The 21,070-nt window shown below is 41.0% G+C and overlaps 1 protein-coding gene and 1 long non-coding RNA gene across 2 annotated transcripts in view; one reads left to right on the forward strand and one right to left on the reverse strand.

The window, feature by feature from the left end:
* On the forward strand, positions 1-15,951 carry DNAJB11 (DnaJ heat shock protein family (Hsp40) member B11). Its single transcript, XM_028504725.2, has 10 exons — positions 1-294; positions 1,662-1,818; positions 5,659-5,756; positions 7,700-7,832; positions 11,219-11,361; positions 12,123-12,205; positions 12,849-12,906; positions 14,059-14,170; positions 14,594-14,753; positions 15,497-15,951. The coding sequence occupies exons 1-10, from the start codon at positions 227-229 to the stop codon at positions 15,559-15,561; spliced, it is 1,077 nt and encodes a 358-aa protein (XP_028360526.1). The 5' UTR covers positions 1-226; the 3' UTR covers positions 15,562-15,951.
* LOC118498830 overlaps positions 13,570-21,070 on the reverse strand; it is a 20,106-nt gene continuing 12,605 nt past the window's right edge. The window contains exon 3 of the long non-coding RNA XR_004901307.1: positions 13,570-13,654. This is a non-coding gene — a long non-coding RNA (uncharacterized LOC118498830). The remainder of the gene's footprint in view (positions 13,655-21,070) is intronic.

Here is a 21,070-nt window from a genome sequence, read left to right on the forward strand (position 1 = left end):
CTTTCATCTGCTAGGGGGCTTCTCTCACCGGGACACGGGACTCCCGGGAAGTGGACTGGCAGAGGAGGGGGCCAGCTTGCGTCGCTCCAGACCCAGTAGAAGACCCCGGCGCGCGGCTGCCTTTTAGGGCGGGGTGGGCAGGAGAGCGGACGCAGCCGCTGCAGCTGCGGAGACATTGAGGAGTGTGTGGGACAGGGGCCGGCATAGGGGCTGGCACAGAGAAACCATGGCCCCGCAAAACCTGGGCACCTTCTGCCTGTTGCTGCTGTACCTCATCGGGGCCGTGATCGCCGGGTGAGGAACGGGCGTCCGCGCGGCACGGGGCTCTTGAGTCAGTTTTGGCTGGGAGAGCCTGAAGGAGGAGGAGGGGGCGTTGCTATGGTGAGACGGTAGGACGGAGGAATGGATAGTGTGGACCAGGTTGTTGGGGTGGAGAGGAGAGCAATGGGTGACACGAGTGACAGGGACTTAGTTAGAGCCAGAGGTCTTACAGAGCTAGATTTGTCGGGAGGGGTAGGAGCTGGATGCAGTGCTAAACACAACGCAGGGGCCAGGGGGGCTGTGAGCTGGAGAAAAGGGCTATATAATGTTAAGCCTGCAACGAGCCATTGGGGAGTTGACATTAAAGTAGGTAGATTAGTGCCAGGCTGAGTGAGGAAGTGAGCGGAACAGGTAGGGAAGTCTTGCTGGGACTGAAGGAAATTAAATTGAGGGAAAAAAGGCAGACCCTTTGGAGAGACCTTGTATAGCTTCTTGAGATTTTGAGCCTAAGCTGTCATCATGCCTGTCTCTCTCCATGGTACATTTTGAGAAGCTGAATGGTATTATGAGCCAGAAAAGCATTTTACCAACAGGTAGCAGACCAGGATCCTAGCCCTCCCACCCCCACCACACTTTTGAATTATGTGACCTTGAAGGAACCACCTAAATTCACATCTGTAACATGAGAATAATAATGTGTCTCCTGTATGAAGGGAGCAGGACCACCTGAACTCTTGAGGATCCTTCTAGTCTTTAAGATGCTATAAGCCTGGTGACCACAGGATATGATATGCCAGGCTTATATTTTAGAGTGTGGGGAATGGTAAGGTCTTAGTTTCTAACAATTAATTGCTCTAAATAGAGAAAGCCTTAACCTAGCAGATCTTTGAAATTTAAGTGTTTGTTATTTTCTTAAAAGCTTTCCCCCTCTGCATATATGCTTAAACTTTGTCTTTTTTTTTTTTGTAAAACATCTTAACTAAAAAAAAGTTCAACTTCTCCTAGGTCATGCTTTATTGTCTTTGTTAGTACTTTTTACACTTAAAGCAATAGGTATATTAAGGTGTTTAAGCAAACTATCAGTATAAATATTCTTAATAGTGTACCTTTGTAGCCCCAGTTGGTGTAGCTTGGTTGGGCATTGTCCTGTAAACCAAAAGGTCATGGGTTCAATTCCCAGTCAGATTGCCTGCCTGGGTTGCAGGTTCAGTCTGGTTGGGGGCTGTACAGAAGGCAACCAATTGATGTCTCTCTCTCACATCAATGTTTCTCTCCCTCTCTTTCTTATTCCCTTCCCCTCTCTCTAAAATCAAAAATAAAAATTAAATTAAAAAAAATTCACTTTTAAAAATGTATTATATAACTCTTTCACAAAGTATCCTTTCCTTCTCACTCCCCAGGAGAGATTTCTATAAGATCTTGGGGGTGCCTCGCAGTGCCTCTATAAAGGACATTAAAAAGGCCTACAGGAAACTAGCCCTGCAACTTCACCCTGACCGGAACCCTGATGATCCACAAGCGCAGGAGAAATTCCAGGATCTGGGTGCTGCTTATGAGGTGAGTCAGGAGAAAGGATAAAGCTCGAATAAAACAGCTATAGAAAAGGCTTTGTAACATGGGGAAGCACTGTCTTCTTTCAGGCCATTTCTTTTTAAAAATAGACAGTAGATAAAAGTAAAAGTAGTATTTGATGCTATATTGTACATTAATGTTTATAGATGCCATTTTCTGCCTTTTCCATATTAACGTTTGTTTTATTAAAGAGAGTAATGTTGAAAAAGATTACTAAAAGGAAGTTAGACTGATAGGTTAGTAAGTAGATTAATTAGCAGCCAATAAGTTTGGGATCTGGAGCCAGAAACAGAAACAAAAATCTAAATGAGGATTGCAAATCTGCATGCCTATATGGACCAGACAAATAACATTCTGGGCAGGTATAACATAAAGCATGACAGTGGATGTCCTGCTTCCCATATTGGGAATCAATAGGGATTGATGAGGACTGTGACACACTGAAGCCTTCTGGACCCCATTTCAAGGGAGCAGCTATTGTTCGGCCCCATCCAGCATTGGCCATATACAAGTGCAATCAGTGTTCCCAGATCATTTAATATTTCAAGAGAAGTAGAAATCTAGGTAACTAATTCAATTTAAAAATTTCATATTCGTGCAGATCAAACAATACAGCTGTCGTTTGAACTTGTAACATGTATTCTAGCAGACAGAACACTTTCTCATTCACTCTTCACCAGGACGTGAAATACAGTAGGGCTGGGCAGAGTCTTCCTCCCGTTTTCTTTTATAATTTTAACAACACTGAGGAATAATTATTGAATGCTTAATAAATTATGTACTATTTGAAAACGTGTTAGACACAGAAACTTCTAACACTAGGGTGGAAAAATTTTACAAATAAGCTATTGATATTTTTTTATATCTATTAATTTAGGAGGTAGCTGTTTTGCATGTGTTGTAATTCACCTTTCCTCTAGAAATAGAAAAATCTGTGGTTTTATTTTTGTTTAGCTTTATTGAGATATAATTGACAAATAAAATTGTAATATTTTTAAAGTGTTCATCATGATGATTTGGTATATGTATACACTGTGAAAGGGATCCACTCACCCAGTTAAACATCTGTCACTTCATGTATGTTTGGGGTTTTTTTTTTGTGAGGGTATTTTAATTCTGCTTTCTTAGCAAATTTCAATCATACAGTACAGTATTATCAATACTAGTTACCATTTATTTCCATTTTCTAAAAGGGCACAGAAAATAATTGAACTCCAAACGTCATGGAGCTAAAACTTCTGAATTCGAGTCAAATTTCTATATAGTGAGAAGGCTAGAACCAAATCTGAAAAATATTAATAGTGGAAAAAACCCAAAGGAAGGGATCCCATGGCCTCCTGCATTAACGAAGTGAACAAACTGAAACAGAAACTTATCCCAGGTGAAACCTAGAACTGCTGGGGTCCCCCTTTCTTCTCTTGGCACCGTCAGGGATTCTGAGGGATCCAAATTTCTAACCTCAGGCCCACAAACTTGAGAGGGTTGGTGGACCCTCTTACATTATATGTAACATTTTGTTTCTTGTTGACAATATGGGTTCCATATTTTTATATTTCCCATGTACTATATTTCCCATGAATATTCTCATTGTTTGCTAGCAATTGAATACCTAAAAATATTTTCCAAGAATGCTATTGCTATAAATTTTCCAAGCCCTTTAAAGAATCTACCATGTTCTTTAGCTGTGATCTAGGCAGGTTCATTTATGAGATTACAAATTATTTAACTCTTAAGAACCTTTCTAAGTCACAAGTTCAATTTTATTGTTGTTTGTTTTCTTTTTGTTTTTGTGTCATTCACTTGATTGCTTTTGTATATTAGATAAATTAGATAAATTAGAGTTGTAAAATTGAAGAGTGAACACAAATCTGTCTTTTCTACTGAGCAGGGATCACTGCATTTTAATTAGTTAACACTCTGTGTTGTGGGGCAATCAACTAATAATCTTTTTTATTTCTTTTGGAAATAAAATAGTTTCTAAGACCATAGGATAAAATTGTGTTCCTTAGACAGAAGAAAAGTAAGGAGGGAGTGAATGATAATAGATAATTTGAAAAGTAGTTTTGGGAGAGTTATTATAGAAGCCTCTTATGTCCAGAAAGAAACTGACTAAAAAGTAGTCTTTGTTTTGGGGTTTTGAAATGGTCTTCCTTATAGATCCAAATGTAGGGTTCATTTCTTCTTTTTAAGACGAGATCAGAGAAGTAGACTTGCAAGTGGAAATATTGGAAATCCAAATTGCATGATAATGTCTTTTTTTGTTGTTTTTAAAAATTAACTCTTGCCCATTTCTGCTTTTCCAAGGTAGCTACTTATTTTTGAGGATATTTACCAAAACATTCCCTCCTCTCCTGGTCTATCATAGTGACTTTAGTCAAATACTGTAGTTACTTCTGGACTAACCCATTTGTCTTTGCTTTTAAGAATGCTCATTTTCAAAGCCTTGGCTGGTGTAGCTCAGTAGATTGAGTGCAGGCCTGCAAACCCGGTTCTATTCCTAGTCAGGGCACTTGCCTGGGTTGTGGGCTAGGTCCGCAGTAGGGGGCATGTGAAAGGCAACCACACATTAATATATCCTCTCTGTTTTTCTCCTTCCCTTCTCTCTGAAAATAAATAAAATCTTTATGAAAAAAGAATGCTCATTTTCACCTACACTCTTCAAATTTTTTTACTCTTCTAAATATATTTTAAATGTTAATAAATGTTTTCTGGGCCCCTTGCACATCATTTAGGTCTTGAGCCATATGGCAATCAGATCCTCCCTTTCTTTTGCTGAGTCAACAAGCCCCATTTACTTCCACCTCTCTTCTTCTGAGCCAATTCAGTGTGGGTTTGCAGTAACTTTCTCCTTTGGTCTGCTGTTCAAAGAGGAGTTGAAAATATCAAGGAAGGACTATATGTTTATTTAATTTTCAAAGGTATATGTGTTCATATACTTCAGATTGCTCTAAATAGACAAGAAGCATTTTATTTTGGGGGGAAGGAAGATTATGAAGAGCATGGGAGCTTATTATATTTTTACATTCTTTAGTATTTTGTGTGGAATGGGCCCAATGAGAAAGCATATGCCTTTGACTGCATGTAGTTTTCAAAAACCATTAAAATTTCAAAAGGTCTTTTCAGGCTGTGAAATTGACCTTGAACAACCTTCACAGAGCAGTGTCCCATTTTACTCTCTGCAGTTCAAACACAGGAGATCATGTAAATGTGTATATGGCAGACGTCATTCTTTCACAAGTAGATTTCTACGTACCCACCAAAATGAAAAAGGAGGGTCTATCATTTGATTCCCTTGATTTGTCAGCCTCCTAGTGTGTGTGTTGGGGGAGGAGGGCATGGTATGGCCGTGTAGGCCTATGGAATTTTAAGGCTGTCCTAATTTACTGTTTTTGGCACGAATGACTGTGCATCATAGACATATCCTCGTTTGTAGTTTAGAGAGAGACTATAGCGTAGTGGTCATGAGCATTGGAGTTCAACTGCATGGAGGTTGAACCTGATGATTTCTTCTTACCTCTTTCCTGTTACTGTCCTCACTGTCATAGCCACATCTTTAATCTCAGATGCGATTTTTATGGGACTAGGGAAGTTTGGATAAATTTAAATGAAAAATGTAAATTGAGCAATCTGGAAATTATAAAATGGAAAATGCATCAAAGAATTTAGTCTGCTAAAGAAAAAACTTTATAAACATTCCTTAATATTGTACATAATGAAAACCACATTCACCAAAATCTTAGACACTGTATCAGAATTTTTTAAAAACCCATAAATATGAATGTACCTTATCTGAACATTACCAACTCATGATATTTTTGTCCCCAGGTTCTGTCAGACAGTGAGAAGCGGAAACAATATGATACTTACGGTGAAGAGGGATTAAAAGATGGTCATCAGAGCTCCCATGGAGACATTTTTTCACAGTATGTAATTTACCCATCTGCAAAGCAGTAGTGCCTAACAATGTATCACTTGGTGATTATTAAACAATTATTCTTGCTCCCTTGTTCAGAAAAGTACAACTCAACTGATCCTTGACTAAAAGGCCAATCATCATCTTTCCTGTGGGAATGTACTCGTCCCATTTTCACAAAGCTCCAGAAAAGACAGGTGGCACTGAAAGGGCTGTTAGTCTAGCCACCTGTATCAGTCAAAGGAACTTTGACAATGTTGCAGGGGAGATACATGTTGGAAACGAGTTTGTCCTTGTCTCCTCGCTGTCTTAGCATTTGCAAACCATTTAATGAGAAAAGTTATTCTTGTAAGCAGAGAGAGAGAGATTCCTACTTGCATACCTAGGACTGCCTCTCTGTCATCCTGTCAGCATGAGAAGGACAGTTATGGCAGCCAGTGTTCAGGAAAGGAATTAGGGTAGAGGCTCTTATTTCCTGCTGTGAGGTGGCTTTCTGGAAGTGCTGAGTGGCTGGAATAGTAAATACCTTTCCTTCCCACTCTGTGAACCCCTCGTTGTTGAGCACTTAAATTTCCATATGCTCTAGTAACACCCTATATTAGGAGAGCTTAATTTAGGGTTTCGAGTTAAGTTATAAACAAAATAGCCCTGGTTGAAGTGACTCAGTGGATTGAGTGCCGCCTGCAAACCAAAGGGTCACCAGTTCAATTCCCAGTCAGGGCACATGCCTAAGTTACAGGCCAGGTCCCCAGTAGAGGGCGCTTGAGAGGCAAACACCCGTTACTGTTTCTCTGCCTGTCTTTCTCTTTCCCTTCCCCTCTCTCTAAAGACAAATAAAACCTTTTTTTAAAAAGTTATAAACAAAATAATGCTTGACTATGCATTTCTATGGGGAGAGGGTTTATGACTTTCTTCAGATTCTCAAAGGATTTTGTGAACCCTTCTCCAAAAGAAGTTAAGAGTCACTGTTGCATACAACAGTGTTGAGGGGTGACAGTAGATTTTCAGGACTTGTGGAGATGTGTGAGTAATATGGTTAGGAAATCCTTTTCTTCCCGAGGGTGGATTTGGGTTTAGCCTGGTAGGGCATGTCCTGCTTCCCTTCACTGCTAAGAAGTGATCAGCAGGGAGGCCAAAACAGAAAAAACCTTGTTTGTACTCCCTGTCCTCTGCCCCTCCCCCCACCCTGCCTCAAGCAGACTCTTCCTCTCTGTTTTTATTTAAGATTCAGGGAATCTATTCACCAAGATTGGTTGGCAGGGAAGTTATATAGTTGCCACCATCACTGTGCTAGCATCTGAGGCTTCATAACACCAACAGTTAACAGTTAAGATTAGAAACCTGCACAGCTGGAGGTCACTGTTTGTATTAATCTCTGAGATGCTTCTGCTACTTACAAAAATTAGATTTGATGTTGCAGAAACCAGAACTTCCTTTTCCTTAAGGCCTAAAATTTTACTAAGGCTGATGCTTATTTAGTTTATTTAATTATGTACCCAAGGTGCTTGTACAGAGCCACAGCTTTCACAAAAGTTAGTCTAAAAAGCATACAAAGTGAACATTGAAATGTTCAAAATGACCCTTAGGTTCAGCATAACATGGTTTATGTATACTGTACCCTTTCTCAGTAAGCCCATTGTCTATTGATATTTCTCAATATTGAAACATCATTTCACTGATTAAGCCCAATTCTGAATTCACTGGTATACTATATATGTGCACAGTACTATATATCTGGACAATAGTAAATTTGTTTGTGGTGGAGGCAATATAATTGATATTGTATAAATTAAAAATTGTATATGATATGTGACTCCAATGTATTAAAAGTGCTTTTTCAGTTTTGTACAATATGTTGGTAGGACACAGTATTTTACAAATGTGAAGAAAACAAAATAATTGCAAGACATGAACTCTGACTTCTTTTCCTGATGAGTTTACGTTTATCTACAGCTTTTTTGGAGATTTTGGTTTCATGTTTGGAGGAACCCCTCGTCAGCAAGACAGAAATATTCCCAGAGGAAGTGATATTATTGTAGATCTAGAAGTCACTTTGGAAGAAGTATATGCAGGAAATTTTGTGGAAGTAAGTTCAAACAATACAGCTGTTCGTGTTGACTCCCAGGATTTGTTCTTTTGATGAAAAACAAAGGGTTTCTGGGCATCTTCTGTCCTTTAGGGGGTGGGAGAGTGACCAGATGTGTAGAATTGCATTAATCGTAGTCCTTGGTTCATCAAACACTGTTATTGTGTCATGGGCTCACCCCCCAGCCCAAGAACTAAATAAAACAATGCCACCATTCACATCTACCCATGTGCTCCTACTCCGGTACATTCCCCTGGCTCCCTTCAAAGGCAGCTACTAACCTGAATTTTGTCTTTATTTTTCCTTTCCCATTCTTGCTTGTTGTATTATATATGTGAACATATGATTACTATGTCATTTATCTTCATTGTTTTAGACTTTGTAAAAATGGTGTCATACTGTACATTATCTTCTGGGACTGGCTTTTTCATCCATGTTGTTGCTTATAGCTATAATTCTACTGAATAGAATTTTACTGTGACCACAATGTATCAATATGCAAATAGATTATTTCCAGTTTTTTTCGATTTCAAACAGTGCTTTTATGAACATTTTTGTGTATATACCCAGGTACATATGAGCAAAAATTTCTCTTGGGTTTATATATGAGTGGAATTGCTGGATAATATGAACCAGCATTCATTTGTACAAGATAATACCACATTGTATTCTCATTTGATTGGTACCAGCATTTCCACCTACAATTTATAAAAGATTCTATAGATCTGCCCGCTTCTCCAATACTTTGAATTATTAGACTTCTCAGTTTTTACCCATTAAATGGGTATACAATGTTATCTTATTGTGGTCTTAATTTGCATTTTTTGATTAATAATTAGGATAAGCATCTGTATGTGTATTGGCTATATTTGTTTCCTGTCTGTGAAATGCTCTTTCATGTCTTTTGCCCATTTTTCTTCTGACCTTTTCATATTGATTTCTAAGAAAAGTTTATTCTCAGTACTAATCCTTTGTTGGCTGCATGTAATACAAATGTATCCTATCAGTTTATAACCTGTCTTTTCATTATATTGAAGATTATTTAAATGAATATAAATAATTCATTTTAACGTGGTAAATTTATCAGTGTTTTCTTTTATGGTTGGTGTTTATGTCTTGTTTAAGAACTCTGCTCTAAAATCAGAAAGCAATTCACCTATATTTTCTACTAAAACATTGGAATATTTTAATTTGTGGTTATTCACCTTTGTTAATTCTGGAAAATTTATCTCTACTATAGTTTCAGACATTTAAACCATTGGCACGTCTATCAGCTCTTAACTTTCTTTTAAATATTAGAAATATTTTTATCCTCCCCAGCTTCCTTCTAGGAGAGTGCTTCATGGTTTCCCAGCTCACTACTTCAATCCTCAGTCAACTCATATTTTTGTATGTAATATTTCTACTTGATTCTTGAGTTATTTCTTACTCTGTTTCATTTTGCTAATGTCTTCCCTTATCCCCGTAGTATTAATTTCTTAGACTTTCTTCTCACCCAGATTTGCTCAAAAGACGTGTGCTGCCCAACTGCCCAACTTGTTACCTTTGGGGGCTGTGGTAGGTAGTTGGAGTCCTCAGGTCCCTTAGCTGTTTGAGCTCATAATGGCCTCTGTGGGGATCGACCCCTCTCTTCCCTTACAGAACATAGAGGGCAAGCCCTTACCTAGTGGTTTTCTCTGTGTTTTGTTTCCTTGAAGTTTTTGTTTGCTATCTGGGGTCTATTGTTTTCTGGGGAGGGGGCCAGATGGTGCCTTTCCTGAGGCAGTTCTGGAACAAGGCCGTGGCAGAACTTCAGCTGTTTTTTCCCAGCATCCTCACTGCCCCTGCTAGCTCCTGCCACCCCGTATGCACCAGTTCAGAACAGCCTTCTCTTTCTGGAGTTTTCTCGCACATTTTGTGTTATCATCATTGTTTCTAGGAATTCATCTTTTCATACAGTTTTGCCAGGATTTTGGAGGAGACAGCAGTAGCCTAAGCATATGTGCCATCTCAACATGAAGCAATTTCTTCTTAGTTGTGGCTTTTTGTCAGAACGGCTGAAACAAGAGGGCTAGACAATTACAGAAGATGCAACTGGCTTGTACTGCTGTTGTTCAGTCTGAGGAATGGGAGCAAAAGGCAGTATGTGGGCCATCTCTCCTTCAAGAACAGGAGAGGGCGTTCAGGTGGGAGAAGAGCAGCGAGCCCAGTTAACTCCCGTGTTCCCTCCCAGACCTGTTGCCTGCAGCCATTGCCAGTACACGGTACACCTCACTTTTTGCAGTTAGTGTGGTTTTGAACAAATTCTTTCTAATCTAATTATTGTAAAGGATGTAACTTACCTTGCCATTTAAATGAACCAATCGTATTTTTTTTTTAAGAAAAAAATACTTTGAGAAAAGATAGTGGTTAAAAACATGGACTCTGGAGCTGGAGTGCCTGGCTTAGAATCCTGGCTCTGCCATACGTCAGTTATGTGACCTTGGTCATATTACTGAACTTTGTGTGCTTTCATTACTTCCTCTATAAAATGGAAGTAGTAACAGTATCTACCTTATAAGGTTGCTGCTGGGATTAAATGAGTTCATATATGTAAAAGCAATTAGAGCATTGCTTGGCACATGGTAAGTGCTACAAAGTATTGCTCTGATTACTGTTGTGGTTGTTTATTCTGTTCTGGGCCCTTGTATGTTGGAAGGTGGGCTTTCAGGGGTCTGTCTCCAAGCCTTTGTGTCATGCTGCTGTGTGACCATGTGCTTTGTGATTAGGTGTTTCACTAATTAAACAGATAAAAGCAAGAATACATTTCTCCACATATATATTAATTTCCACATACTTAGAGGGATCAGAATGTTTGATTGCAGTCATCTACAAAGAGAGGATCGTTGTATGTCTTCTTAGGGGCTAAAGTATCTGAATTGAGACAGCACTGGAAGCAGTCCTAGACTGAGTTGCCTGAAACAAGGAATTGTTCTCATTAGGTTAATCAGAGCTGATGTTCTGGGGGCAGCCACATACCAGCTCTTGAAGACTGTGGTTGTTCTTCAGGGGTTATGCACAACACAGCTCAGATTTCCAAAAGATAGTAACTCTGTGGACTACTTTAAATCAGTAGTACTTAATTGTGACTTAGAAATGCTGATATATTATGCATTTTTCTGTGCTTTCTTATTCCCCTGTCTCTTCTCCAACTTTAGAATCTGAGTCATTTAAACATCTGTCTGTTTCATTACTGTTTGGGGGCTATTTGAACTCTGTAAGTACTTCTCTCAGCTCAGGGCTGAGGCACAGCTTACCAGAGGAGGGGAAGTTCCAGCTCTGGCACATGTGCAGAGCCCTGGTCAGTTGAGGAAGCCAAAAGCTGCTTTACATGAGAGGGAAGCTGACATTGTTTATGCGCTTCTTAGGTAGTTAGGAACAAACCTGTGGCAAGGCAGGCTCCTGGCAAACGAAAATGCAACTGTCGGCAGGAGATGCGGACCACCCAGCTGGGCCCAGGGCGCTTCCAGATGACCCAGGAGGTGGTCTGCGATGAGTGCCCCAATGTCAAGTAAGTGACAGTTGTTCTTCCAAAAGACACTCTAATCATCTCATTTGTCTAATAAAATGCTAATGGTCCACTCCTAGATGTTTTTCCCTCCCTCCCCTCACTCTTCTCTCTCTCATGTTCTGCCAGAGGATAGAACAAAGAAATGTACATCTTAATTTTTTCCAAAGGTATTTCTTCTAAATATCTCCCTTTATGTTTCTGAACTAATATGCAGTGATCTGCATTTCTCAATATACCTGATAAATGTTTGATGTTTCCTTTTTCATACTTGGAATATTGGAGCAATATTATATGGCCAGCTAACATTTCTGACTAGAGAAGTACTATTTGCTAATTGTTTTATAAATACAACTATTTAATTGAACCTTAAACTGTGTATACCAAAACTTGATCAGCTTTTTGTGAGAGCAGGAAAAAAAATCATATGGGATAAACTGCCCTTCCAGATTCCTGATAAGCATGACCCTGCCCTTCCAGGTACAAATGTATGTAAGTTGAGCAGTTTCCCCTGTCATGCGTCACACAGTTCAAAGTAGTCATTCCACGGCAGGTGTTCTGGAGGCAGCAGCTGCAGGCGTGTGTGTTATGTAGTAGCTTCCTCCTGCGTTGGCGTGTAGAAGGTGTCCCTGGGTATCAGATGGCTTCGCCAACCAGAGACATGGGACAGTCTTCCAAGAAAAAGCTCTGGTAGAATGGATACAACTTGATTTGTGTTTGGCTTGTATTTTCTTTTCTTTCATATTACATTCTCTTTATCTCAGACTAGTGAACGAAGAACGAACACTGGAGGTAGAAATAGAGCCCGGGGTGAGAGATGGCATGGAGTACCCCTTTATTGGAGAAGGTAAAATACCGGTGTTGATGTCTTATTATTATAACTTTCTGCTCTCTGTTCACTTGTGCTTCCCACCCTCACCTCATCCCATATCCTTAATGGCCACACAGTAAATGCGCATGTTATTTCCAACACTCTAGCCAGCCTTAGGACACAGAAAGCCTGTTTTGGCCATCATGGTTGTGCACCCTTAGCAGTAGCATTACTGTTTATCCTTTGAATATCCTGTTTAAAAGTTTCTAGTAAGTAGCCTAAGTTATATCAAAATTTAGGGTGTTCAGACTTTAGTGAATTAATTTTAACTCAGCAATGACAGAAGACCTGTAACTCTAGTTGGCATTAATAGGGGACTCTGAGACCTTACCTTTGGGGTTTTACATTGAAAACTGTAAAAGGAAAAAAAAGCTTTAAGACTTTAGGTTCAAGAAATCAGTGAGTCATTCTCTGTTCAGAAAATAGGTCAAGTTATCTGTTGCTGTGCCTGAGGTTCAGCTGATCTGAAACTTGATACAACCAGGTAGAGACACTGCTACAGGTAGACTTGATAGTGGGCACCTTAGGTGAGGATTTTAAAATACCCTCTCAGCTGCCAAACGGATGTGCAGTGTGAGTCACGTGTGGCTCACAGCCTGCTCTGATCTTTCCTGACTAGGTGAGCCTCACGTGGATGGAGAACCAGGAGACTTACGGTTCCGAATCAAAGTTGTCAAGTAAGTAAGCTAATTTTAGAGGCCTTCCTTCAGCCCCTGCTTTTCAGATGAGTCAGATTATAGAAATACGGGTAGCCACTGAGGCACTGCCAGACTTTTTCCTCTGTTTAATGTCCTTAATACCCTCAAGGATTGCTTGTAATCCTACAACAATACTGAAAACTTTGGGTTGGGGCTGAGGATTGAGCCTACTTGTGTATTTACTCAGGACCTACAAATTCCAAAGAGGTTAGAAAGAGAGAATTAATAAGACACGTGAGGAGTTGTTAAAGAGAAGGAAACAAGGATGGGGAGTCAGGGAGACCTGAGATTTTAACTGAGGCAACACGGTGCCAGGAGGAATGGGAGACTTCTCCCCAGAAGGGGCCTTCCATGACACAATACGCGCTTTTGTGCAGAGAGAGCCCTTTGTTAGCTTCTCTTCGGCATGAAATGCTGCTTAGATAAGAATTTTGCCTGGGACTCAGGCTTTCTTGTTTATTATTTCTCTCCTTACCAGTTTGGAAACCAGTGATACCTTTGCTTCTTACGATTCTTTGAAAGAAGGTTCCCACCTAAACATGGAGACATGGGCCCCCGCCACCTGAGACTTTTCTCTCACAGTGCTCTTTAATCTCCATGATCTTTTCCCCGGTTTTTTCTTCCTTGTCTTTCTCATCGCTTCCCAGAGAAACTGGAACGTGTACTATTACCATGTACTAAACCTGGTGCCTTCTCAAGTCTGTCTTTGCCAAAATCCCCTCTCACCCTCCCCTCCCCCCTCCCCCTGTGCCCACCTTATTTGCATCTCTAGAGCTGACCTGGCCGTGGGGGCCCAGCTCCCCCAGGTCTGGAAACCTCTCCAGACCTGTCCCTGATGCCGTCTCCCCAGGCCCCATTGCCAGAAGCTGTCTTTCTCTCTTTTCCATAATCTAAGTATGTGTAGGTTTATTTACATGCTTTGTCTTCTGCTGATTGTAAGCTTCTTAAGAACAGGGTTTAATAAATCTTACACACCTTTATAGGTTAATACTACACACAAAAGGATGTTCAGTAAATGCTTGTTGTTTAAATGAGTGATATTCATCCTTTTTTCAAAATGTTCTAAAAATGTTTTGAACTCTTCCCAAAGAAGGATGGAAGTTAATGATTTTTACCTTGTTCTCTTTTCAGGCACCCGATATTTGAAAGGAGAGGAGATGATTTATACACAAATGTGACAGTCTCCCTGGTTGAGTCTCTGGTGGGCTTCGATATGGATATCACTCACTTGGATGGTCACAAGGTAAACAAACAAATGTTGTTGATTCCTGCCTGTCCTCTTAAAAGAGGTCGTGTGTGTGGTTTTGAAATTATTTCAGCCACTTCAGTCACTTAGAGCCATGGGGACTTCCTTCTCCGTCTTTGCTCCTTCTAACTCTTCCGCTGAACTTCTGGGCGTCTCAGCTACTCAGAGTTGATGGCATAGCCTTTGTCAGTCTTGTCCTTACAGCCTCCGCTGGAAAACCCTTACTCATGTTCATGTGTTTGGTTTTCCTTTTCCTTTCACAAGCCCTCTCTTTCTTCGGCTCCCAGTGTTCTAATGAGTTTCCCTTTCTCCTGCCTCCTCTGAGATGCGATATGAGCTTTGAGCACCGAGTTCACTAGATGCTGGTGTGCACTTGGGGAGTACCGGTCCTGCTCTAGTTCACTCCCTTTTGCTTCCCAGGTACATATTTCCCGGGATAAGATCACCAGACCAGGAGCAAAGCTATGGAAGAAAGGGGAAGGCCTCCCCAACTTCGACAACAACAACATCAAGGGCTCTTTGATAATCACTTTTGATGTGGATTTTCCGAAAGAACAGTTAACAGAGGAAGCAAGAGAAGGTAGGGGATACAGTGTGTATGAGGGACGTGCTTGATGGACGTGAGTATGAGAGCAAGGTGGTTAAAGAAGACGGGCAGTAAAAACAAAACCCACCAGTGACGTCAGACATCAACCACTAACACTGGTGAACACAAGACTAGGAGTCAACTTGCCTTTTAATATTGCCTCTGGAAAGGCAATATTGCAAATTCTTCTGTGACTATGTCACAAAAGGCTGTGTAAGCCAGGCTTGGAAACCCAGGGAGTGATAGGTCATGTGGATGTGTGGGTGTGCAACGGAATCACCACAGATGAGCGAGACCAAGCTGTTCAAGGAGGGATGAGGTGTACCTCAGGGTTAGAGCCATAGGGGGTGATGTCTGCTGTGGCTAGTTGAGGGGAGGGCCTAGTTGGTGGGCCCTAAATAAAAGGAAGAGGGTGAAAGAGGTCAAAACTGGAAAGAGAACAAAGAAGAAATGGAAGACAGCTGAAGAGGTTTCATTCCATTTCGATTGCCTTTTCTTATAGGGTTGCATGGGGTGTGTGTGGTATGTGTGCTTGAGAGGCAGGGAAAGACAAGATTGTCTTGGACGTACGTGTGCATGTGTGGCGGTTTCCTCATGTGATGAAGTTGGACGTCGGTGATTATTTAATTCATATCGTGCTTATCATAAGGCCTCTCGTGCGCCTCTGCATGAAACATGCTATTTGTACTCTAGGGAAGTCACATTTCTGTTAATGGAATCATTTGTTCTTTCTTCAGGTATCAAACAGCTACTGAAACAGGGATCAGTGCAGAAGGTGTACAATGGACTGCAAGGGTATTAAGAGCGAATAAAGTTGGACTTTGTTTAAAATAAGTGAATCAGCGATATTTATTATCTGCAAGATTTTTCTTTTTTTGAGTTTTGTTTTTCAATATGCAAGTTTGGCTTAATTTTTTCGTCTAATGATCATCACGAATGAATAAGAGGGCTTAGGAATTTGTCCTATTTTGTTCAGAAAAGAGTGACCAGCAAAAGGTTTAATAATACCTCTCCCTTAGGGGATTTAATGTCTGGTGCTGACACCCGAGTTTCAAGAATTAAAGCTACAAGAGGACTCCAGGAGCAAAAGAGACACAATGAAAGGGGTTGGAGTTAATTGGTAGCTATTTCATTCAAAATACCAACTGGAGAAGTCTGTTTTTAAATACATTTTGTTGTTAATTTTTCTTGACTCCTGTTTCTTGTTTGGTTTAGCTACACTGTTGTCTTTTCCGTCTGCATTTTGGTCGCTTTCCCTTCATTTGCCCAATTCTCTCCTTGGTGCCTGTGAGTGGGTTGTCTTCCCATCAAGCGAGGTGGATGCCCAAAACTGGGAAAACCCAGTCCCCGTGCCAGCCCTCTAGACGGGAGCTTGAAAAAACTGAGTAGACGAAGGCTGGGGTAGATGAGTCCAAGTTACACAGAGATCTCCTTGTCCTTGAGAAAGTGTACTTCCTCATTCAATTTGGGAATAGAAAAAGCTAAGGGCTTTTCTGTTTAGAAGTAAGACCCTTCCACATACCTGGTCTCACTTGACCTGGTGATTAAAAAGCCTTTGGTTTGTGTCAGGAACTGGGATCGCCAGGGGCTCTAGAAAAGGAATTTAAAGCAGAATTGCAGATGACATTTGCCTCCCCTGCAGCACCTAATTCAGGTGGCAGGTGGCCTCCTTCGTCCTCTACATTACACGGCCATCACAATCGACTTGTCCTCTACTTCTGGACTCCCTGCCTCGGCTAGTGAGTGCTCAGTGCTGTTGACCGGCTTCCGCCGTGCTGCCTGCGGAGCTGCCTTCCAGGCCCCAGTGTCGGTCCAGCAGCCGCCCCGCCTCGGCCCTGCAGCAGCCGCTGCTCCTGGCTGCCTTTTCATTGCCTTGCGCCTGTTTTACAAAAATGAGTGGAAAGGGTGAAAAAATGAGAATTTCGTCCATTTAGAATAGTTAAGAATAAGGTGAAAAGCAGTGCACCTTTAACCTCGATCACTCTTTGGACTTGAGTAGTTTAACCCTGTTCACTTGTGAAGGAAAAGAACAAAATTAAAAGGCTTATTTGAAATCCTGAAAAACGTACCTTAGAAATGAAGTGAAACCACATAAATACATATGTAGTTTAGTGGACTTTTTGTACATTTAATATTCATTATGTAATGTACTCTGTTACATAGTGAATATGTAATAGAGCTGCCCTATTTGAGCATTTTATAGAAATAATCATAAACATTTTCCTAACATACCTGAGCCCAGGAGAGCTCTTGATCATGGATTATACTTGCTGATCCCTGCTTTTCTAAGATTTTTGCAAGTCAGTCACATACGAAGCTGGAGTTACTCATCTTGCTGGAAAGACCCCGTAAAGATAATACTCGCTGCAAATGAGAGCGTTAGTGAGGCTGTGTCACTCCTGTTTATCCATGGTCCAGGCTGCCATGATTTAATGAGTTATAAAAGAATATTCTTTCATTGTTTGACTGAGCTTCAGTTCATCCTAAATGCTTTCTCTGAAGCACATTGTAGTGTGGAAAGATTTCCATCAAAGTTCCACAGATTTTCTTGTAATAAAGAAAACCATAGTAGCAGGGTGGGGTGATGGAGGTGATGGGAAGTTCATAACACCAGGCTCCAAAGCCCAAACTTTTGCATCGTGGCACAACGGCACCCCCAGGAGTTAGTGCTGCCGAAAATGGAGGTTTGGTCCCTGAGGCAGCAAACTCCCACCACGAGGTCTGCAGCTGTCCATCTGTCCAGGAATGTCACAGCGCGGGCTCCTGGGCTTGGGACATTGTGGTAGTCAATGTATAAGTTCCCTTCAGGCCAGAAGCTTCTATGTATTGTAGAGTTTTCAAGTGAAGGACTGGGAAAATGCTTCTTGCTCACTCAAAAAATGATTGAGTGTTAACTATGGGCCAGTGTATGTTCAAGTGCTTTATATGGGTGAGCTCATTTCTGTGGAATAGGGGCTGTTATCCTCAATTTACAGTTCAGGAAATTGAGTTACACCTCACAGATTACAAGCAGTGGTACAGGAATGGAACCCAAGCAGTCTGTTCCAGGGCATGTACTCTGAGCTGCTATGATGTCATGAATTTTACATACAGAAAATACTGGAAAGGATTTTAGGTAATGCTGGTGGGAGAAGAGATGCTGTATTTAGCACTCTTGCCCAAATTTTTGAGGGAAAAGTAAGGATGTGCATTATATGTGGGTATAATAATTACATACCATGGGTATAATGATGGGGATAATCCATGTGTAATGCTCATAGAACATGGGTGCGCATTATACACGGCAAAATATGGTAACAGTGTCTTCAGTCCTGAAAGAAGTGTCATCCCAGTGACATACATAATTAAGCAGGAAGGGTGTTACAGGCTGGAGGTCAGACTCCATCTCTGTGGCACCTGCAAACTGTGAATAATGAAGGATGGCATGTTTTAACCTGAGCATTCGTGCATTTCTAACATATTTGGCTACTCATTTGTGTATGTTGACTTCCTGGTCCTCAGCTGCATTCACTATTGATTGGTTAGGTTGCCAGATCCCTAAATCCTATTTGGGTGTCGGTGCTCAGAAATCACTGTTTTGGGAAAAGGAAACAGGGTATAGGAACTCAAAAACAATTTCAAAAGTTACATTGGTTGTTATTAGAAATAGGAATAGAATGAGAATTTTATTGTATCCTTTGAAAAAAGCCACCCCTAGTGTAAGAGGGATTGAAGTAAATATAATATACAGATCACATGGTAATTATAGAATAGGCTGTACTAACAAACTCATAGAAGATTCATGTATTAAAAGTTTCCATATAAGTATAGACATCAGCAGCTGCAGTTCCTGCTTACCCAAGGAGTGGCCCTGACCATAAGAAACTGGCAATCATCAGTGACTCAGCGGAGCCTGCAGAAACTGCCTGCAAATCCTGTTCCCAGATATCGGCAGTGAAACTGCAGACGGAGCGATGAAACTGCATGGTGGTGCACGTGGAGATAACCCTGAAACCCCCCAACAACAGAGCTGAGAAACTGCACGTCTCCAGAAACTCCTTATTCCGCTCTTCCCATGATTCCCCTATATAAAGCAGCCAGTACGCCTAAGATACTAAGATGGGCATTGAGACAATAGTCCCTCCTCTTCCAGGTGGCCCGCACCTGAATGAAGCCACTTTCCTCTACATCAGCGCCTGCCTCTTGAATGTTGGCTTTCGAAGCAATGGGAGCTGGACTGTGTTCGGTTACACTAGCTCTGGTAATGACATCTACACTGAACAAAAAGGCGTATACAAGGACTCCAGGAGATAAGCAGAGAATAAGAAACAGTTTGATGTATTCACTTTGAAAAACATTCTAGTCTTTCAGTCACTGAAGCTGTACCAGGACTCACGAGCAAGGGTTGAATACAGGTCACAGGCAGTGGGCAGCAGGACACTTTCTACAGTGATTTACATGTCAAAGAGCCCAGACCCTTTCTCCTTTCACTGAAAGAAGTCAATACCTGTGAGTGGTATAACTGTAGGCCTCTGTATAGTGCCTGTATAATTGCAGTGCGGCCAGACTGGGGCAGATGTAACTGCAGGCGGTCTGGTCACAGGCCTGAGTGTCAGTACGAGCCCTGGAAAGCTGCATGTCCAATACGGTAGTCACTTGTGGCTACTGAGCACTGAAAATGTGGCTAGTGCAAACTGAGGTGCTATGAGTCTAAAATACACACTAGGTTTTGAAGACTTAGTGAACAAAGTATAAAATACCTCAATAATAATTTTATATCTTGATTATATGTTGAAATGATAGTATTCTAAGTATGGTGGGTAAAATATATTAAAATAATAAAGTATATTATTAAAATTTTCCTCCATCTATTTTGTTCTTTTGTACTTTTTAAAATGTGGCTACTAAAAATTCAGAACTACAGAGGTCGCGCACATTATATTTCTATTGATGGCGCTGCTACCAAGTCTCTGCTCAACATGGAAGATGTGGACGAGGACTTTGGGCTGAAGTGCTCACATTCACACCTATTCGATTGCCTCTCATTCAGTCCAGTCCAATGGTCCAGACTGTTGAGATGCTTTGGGATCCCCACTCGATCCTCCAATATTTTGTCTGTGCTTCTCCACTTGATGTTATCTGACCCCTGTATTGGCCGAGACATCAAGATTTTCATCCAAACGGTGAGTAAAAGTGCTGGCCAAAAAGGTGAAGGCCAACTCCTGTGTTTTGCCACTAAAAACCTCTTTGAGGTTGTCATTCATCAAAACATGAGGGTAAAGTCATATCAACCTCCATGGAGATAACTAATTTTGTCTTTTTCTTTTTAATCATATCTACAAGGACATGCTGAGAGGCCTTGTTGAAATCCGGTTACACAGCAGCCTGTTAGGAAATGAGATATGTCAACATAACTTAGTTTTACTGATCCCTATTGGATCCTAGGGATCAGCACTTTCTATCTAGGTGGTTACAAGTGATGCCTAACATGTCTGACATGCTTGTTCCTTTTAGAAAAATTGCCGATTTCCAGTACTTGGTGTGGCCCCCCGACCTCTACTCACCAACCAACCAGCACTAGGGTGACCGACTCATCCATGTCTGCCTGGGATGTCTGCCTGGGACTTGTTTGTCTCTGATTTTAGCACTGGGAGTCCCACATCCCCCAAAGTCCCTAGTCTCAGGCAAACCAGGATGGTTGGTTACCCTGAGGTCCACCATTGAAGGGGCCATTTGCATGGAAGCCCCTTCAGCTCATGTCATTCATAATTGTGCAGAGCAGTGGCTGAAGGAACTGCAGGGGCTAGAGCCAGGCCAAGTTCTGGAAATGTTCCACGAAGGAGGAATCCATGAGCAGGGAGACCTAGAAGCTCAAAGCCATAGCACAGCTGTTAAAGGGCAAGTGTGTGCAGGCGCCAGACCCAGGAGGTCCTTCCGGGCTGGTGGGCAGATTGGCATGTGTTAAAAACAACATTTCCTTTTGGCCACTTATGTAGGGGAACAGGGGGAGATTTTTTTTTTTTTTGTAAAAGCTGTACATGCACTTCATCCTTTATATTGAAGATTAAGGGAATTATTGCATGTACTGACTATATGATTAAAATGTAAACTAGTATAATTGCTTTTCATTTAACAGTTTTACATTTATTTTAATGAATAACTCATACTAAGAATATAGACTATCTACTTGGTTCTGGGTTTAAAGTCCTCTGAAAATATCTTTTAAAATGTCGTTTCTGATTGTATGTTGACATAATTCTCCCATCTTTGTTTGTTCATTTGAATGTCTTTTTATTTCTGTTTGTTTTGGTTTTTATTTGTTATGTGCTTAT

This window comes from Phyllostomus discolor, chromosome 2 (genome assembly GCF_004126475.2).
Source record: "Phyllostomus discolor isolate MPI-MPIP mPhyDis1 chromosome 2, mPhyDis1.pri.v3, whole genome shotgun sequence".
Classification (NCBI taxonomy): Eukaryota; Metazoa; Chordata; class Mammalia; order Chiroptera; family Phyllostomidae; genus Phyllostomus; species Phyllostomus discolor.